The 4,949-nt window shown below is 35.3% G+C and overlaps 1 protein-coding gene across 1 annotated transcript; it reads left to right on the forward strand.

Moving 5' to 3' along the window:
• Positions 1-1,294: 1,294 nt before the first annotated feature.
• Positions 1,295-2,229, forward strand: LOC6045591 (protein THEM6). The gene is made up of 2 exons (XM_001862897.2): positions 1,295-1,448; positions 1,523-2,229. Exon 2 carries the CDS (start codon positions 1,532-1,534, stop codon positions 2,117-2,119), a length of 588 nt encoding a protein of 195 aa, XP_001862932.2. The 5' UTR covers positions 1,295-1,448; positions 1,523-1,531; the 3' UTR covers positions 2,120-2,229.
• Positions 2,230-4,949: the final 2,720 nt, after the last annotated feature.

Here is a 4,949-nt window from a genome sequence, read left to right on the forward strand (position 1 = left end):
AGTTTTGCAACGAGTTCCATACAACATTTTTTGCAATTCCAAGAAACACACACTGAGTGAAATTTTATGTAAAATTTTCATGTATTTTGTCAATAAATCGTTTAAATCAATAAAATGTTGAAAAATTTTACTTTTCGAAACAAGTGCTGAAAAGTTCAACTTTTCAGCACCTATTTGAGTGCTAAAAAGTAGAACTTTTCAGCATTTATTTTGAAAAGTGTTGCTGTTCGATTCTGTTATTTTTAGTTCAGAAAAGTAGGCTATTTCGTAGTTCAAGAATGACAGGAAAAGTAAGTAGTTTCACGACGGAATTGCAAAAAAATCATTTTTATTATGATTCAATAATTGCAATGTGCTTTAAATGCGTTTTCTTACCGTAAAAGCCAAGAACATTGACCAAAAGTGGTCTGCAAGCCATTGTACGGGAGAGGAGTTTTTTCATAAATCTGCTCCTTTCGTTGTCCCGTCACGAAAAGAAATGGCTGGCAAAAACTCAAATTTCATCCAATTCTTTCAGTTCAAGAAGCAAAAGATTCGTTTTTTAATTTGTGATAATGTGTAGAAGAGCAAAAGTTTTTAAAAATCAAACTGGCAAAACTGTAGCGATTTTTGTAGTGTGCCTTTTAAAAGTCCAGTTTTACGATGTTGTCCCGTCACGCTACATTTTTATTTCAGGGGAAGCACAGGTACTATATGGTTCATTCTGCATGATATTTCTTTGTAGGAAAATTAATTATCTTTTCAAATATGTAATAACATTGGGGGGTTTCTTATTTTATTTTGCCACTACCGCCAAAACGCTGAAAAAACTAGGATTTTTTTTGAAAAGGAGCCGAAGAATCGGTCTAGTATTGTTTCAGAAATGACAAAAAATGTTCCACTTGGTGCAGGTTGGATATGAATCCACAAGTGATCAACGGTACTGATCCAAATGCTTTCTGTTTTTTTTTTCTTTTTTCGTTTAAAATGTCATTCATTATGTTACTCTCTTCTATGCTTGTTGCAATTTTTTTATATGGCGCGGATTGGGTTTTGGGGTCGGCGCGGATCTGGCGCAGATTTTTTTTTCGACTTTTCCGTAACAACTCTGAATCTATTAAATTGACAGGGTGACATAATTGACAGATCTCACTTTTACTTACCATCACTTCACCATCAATTTTTCTCTTACACTGATTTGGTACCTCAACTTCGACGTCCGTGTTTGGGAAACGCAGCACTGTTAACGATTCAGTTTACAAAAGCTGTACAATATTGCACACAAGATGTCATGCAACATAGTATACACCTCTAATTACTAAGAAGAGACAAACACAACCTTCTGTGTACTGAGTAAAACAGCTAGTACACAGTATCGATTTGTAGCTCTAGCAGCGAACAACACTCTGCTGCACGGTTCGTGACAATCACAACAGTTGTACTTGAAGAGGTAAACAGAGCGTTATTAGGTAAGTGATTTGCACTTTGCCGTACGAGCCGTTTCAAGTGCACCCTCGAGACTGATACGTTTCCCACCCTCAAGTCCGTCATCATGTACTGGATCATCGCCGTCCTTGTCCTGCTAGCGTTCGACGTCAACTACTACGTCCGCTTCATCTGTACCCAGCTCTCGCTGAACATCTCCAACCTGTTCCACAAAAAGAAGCTAACGGACACGGTCACGTCGTACGGCGTCTGCACCACGCAGGACATCGACATCTTCCTCGATCACATGAACAACGTGCGGTTCCTGCGCGAGCTCGACTTTGCCCGGTACCACTGGTTCGGCCGAACGAACTTCTGGTCCAAGCTGCGCTCGCGGGGAGCTTCCTCGGTGCAGGGCGCAACGTCGATCCGATACCGGCGCATGATCGGACTGTTTCGGCCGTTTCGCGTCGAAACGCGGCTCGTTTGGTGGGACGAGCGCAGTTTGTACCTCGAGCACCGGTTCGTCACGCTGACGGATGGGTTCGTGCGGGCGGTGGCCATTTCGCGGCAGGTGGCACCCGGACGCTTTAACATGGGCGAGCTGATTGAACAGTTTGACGAGTGTCGCGTGAAGCCGGAACGACCGGAGGAAATTGGCCACTGGCTGGAGGCGATCGAGGTGTCTAGTCTGAAGCTGAGAAAGGAGCGATGAGGGTGCAGTGCCGAGTGTATCAGTGGTACCAAATGTTTGTACTTGAACAACTGGCAAACCAGTATTAATGAAGAATACAAATAACCGGGAGGGCGTCATCTTAAATTTGATTATTTCTTTTTATTTAAACCAGAAATTTTATAATTGCTGCGCTAGTCGTCTTAAAAAGTTCTTGTAACATTTATTGTACAACATTAATAAATTACAAGGTCCCATGTTCAAAAAGTACTGAGAAAACGTGATTGAAATTTATCGATCGATTTCTGTGTTTCTACGCCTAATTGTCTCCCCTTTTCGCCCTATATGTCCCTAATGGCAGTAAGTAAGCAGTTTATGTTTTTTATTTGTAATCCTCATGCTATAAAACAGGAAAAAAAAGATAATATCGTACTTTCAAATAGTGACGATTCCGTTAAATAATGAAAATACTTTATGTTGCTTTCCGTGTGTTTCCAACGAGGAACTAGATCTTACGGTTTTTTTCTGGCAGAATTTTCAAAATTTTCAAAAAAAAAATCAAATTTCTTAAGTTAAAAAATTAAAAATCTCGTCAAAGTTGAATAAAAAACTGTTGTTTAAAAAACTAATGATTAAGATTGAGAAATTTAAAAATCAATAAATCACGGATTTATAAATTTTAAAATAAAAATACGCATTTAAAAAATTAAAAATTGAATAAATAATAAATTCAAAGCATCAAAAATTTCAGTGATCAAACATTTTTCAATTTGGAATTATTTTACGAATTAAAAAATTTAAAATTCGAAATATAAAAACTTAAAAAAAAACTAAATTTTTAAAATTGTAGATTTTAGATATAACATCAAAAATCAAAGATATTAAACTATTAAATAATTAGATAATTAAAAAAAAAACAAAATTTAGTAAATCAAACATTTAAAACTCGCCACAAGAATTCAAATATTGACCAACTATATAGATGAAAAAAACAAAGAAGTTACATATTTTTTTAATTCAAAACTTTAATAATTAAAATATACAATTTCTAGAATTACAAATTTTAAAATCTCGTTAAAATTTTCAATCTTTAAATTCTCTAAATTGGAGCATCTAACCTAAAATATGACTTCAACAATGTCTTTTTTTAAATGAAGGATAACAGCATTTAAAAATTTTGTAGTAAAAAAAATCTAACAGCAACTGAGGAATTTGACAATTTTAGACTTTTAGACACGAAAAGAATGCCAAACTTTTCTTGACCGCGTTCCTTCCGATCTCCGTACCGTACTTCATCCGAAGATTCGGTTAACCCTCTACCACCTAACCCCGCCTTTAGACGGGCTTCGATCTGAAAAATCGCCAAAAATCCATTTTTCAACCAATTTTTGATCTTTAAAATGCATTGGAAAGAGGAACTCTTAAAATTTTAGAAAATTTTAGGGTTGGAAGTTTTACTTGTTTTATGTGACTTTGACAATGTTTTTAAAAATGTCATTTTTTTAGGGGTCGACTTTGGCTGTGTTTTTACTAGCATTTGCTATATTTTAAGTAAAAATAAGTAGTGTCCCAGACTATGCCTCTACGCATTTGTTTACAATATAAATGATAATGGTGCCATTCTATAGCAGAAAATGTGAAAAACAAGTAAAAAATTGAAAAAAGTGACTGTAAAAACATGAAAAAATTAGATAGGCAAAATCTAATGATAGGAGGTGTTACAAAAGGCCAAATACTACCAAAAACAAACATAAACTAAACAAGATTAATGAAAATTAAAATACTAAAAATAAAACAAGAATAACATAAAACAAGAGAAGTGAAGTTTTCGTAGAAAAAAAGTTGCTCAAAATGACCTCCTCAACACGGGAAAAATAAAAATTATCGAAAAAAAGATTTGGGCAGTAGAGGGTTAACCGAAGTGAAATTTTTCCTAGGCCTTCGGATAATCGATCTCGACCTCGACTGTAGTAAAATTGGAGGAAATTATATGGCAATATCAGGTTAACTGGGGCGAATCGGGACTACAGTCTGTATGGGGATTGCATTTTAAGAGCACTTTACAATTTTTGTTGTTTTGTGTCTGTTCTATCTGAAATTAATAAAAAATATCCAAATGTTGAGCAGTCAAAAGACTAAAACAGCATTCTCAATTGGGTCCTAAAATTAGGCTTAAACCAAGGACCAAGGTCCAGACTCGATTCTCTGAAGGCCTAAGAAAAAATTCACTTCGGTTAATGAAACCTTCGAATAATCAAACCACAAAAAATTGTTTTCGTTATCTTAGATATAGTGACAGTGGCCAAAATGCCGGTGATGAAATAATAAAAAAGGCATTTTGTAATTTTATAGGCAATTAACTTTTTAAATTTGTCTTAAATATGGTCGAAAAACTATGAAAGTAAAGTTTTAGCAATTTTGCTCAATTTAAACGCTCTTGCATTAAATTCCCATACAAAATTGAAACGCTTTGCGGAAAGCCGGGCCTTCACCGATTGTTCCCAAATGTTAGGGGGTTATTTTAGAGGCCTAATTACGATCAGAGAATAGCTGTTCTGATTAAATTGGATAGTTTTTAAAGATTTTCCATGCAAACTTCAAGCCACCCTAGTACATACACACATAACAGCTGAATGTGCAAAACTGCATCTCCACGATTGTAAAACCAGAGTGATCGGGAGCTTACAAACACACTTAAATTTCAATACAGGTGAGAATAGTCCATCCATAAATAACGTCTCAATTGTTTCAGAAAGAAATTCGTCAAAACGAGGATTTGATTCTCTTCACATAAGCTAAAATAAACATTCAGATGTTCAAACAACGTAATTTAGAGACATCCCTCAAAGACACCTCAGCTAAACTGACTGCA

This window comes from Culex quinquefasciatus, chromosome 1 (assembly GCF_015732765.1).
Source record: "Culex quinquefasciatus strain JHB chromosome 1, VPISU_Cqui_1.0_pri_paternal, whole genome shotgun sequence".
Lineage (NCBI taxonomy): Eukaryota > Metazoa > Arthropoda > Insecta > Diptera > Culicidae > Culex > Culex quinquefasciatus.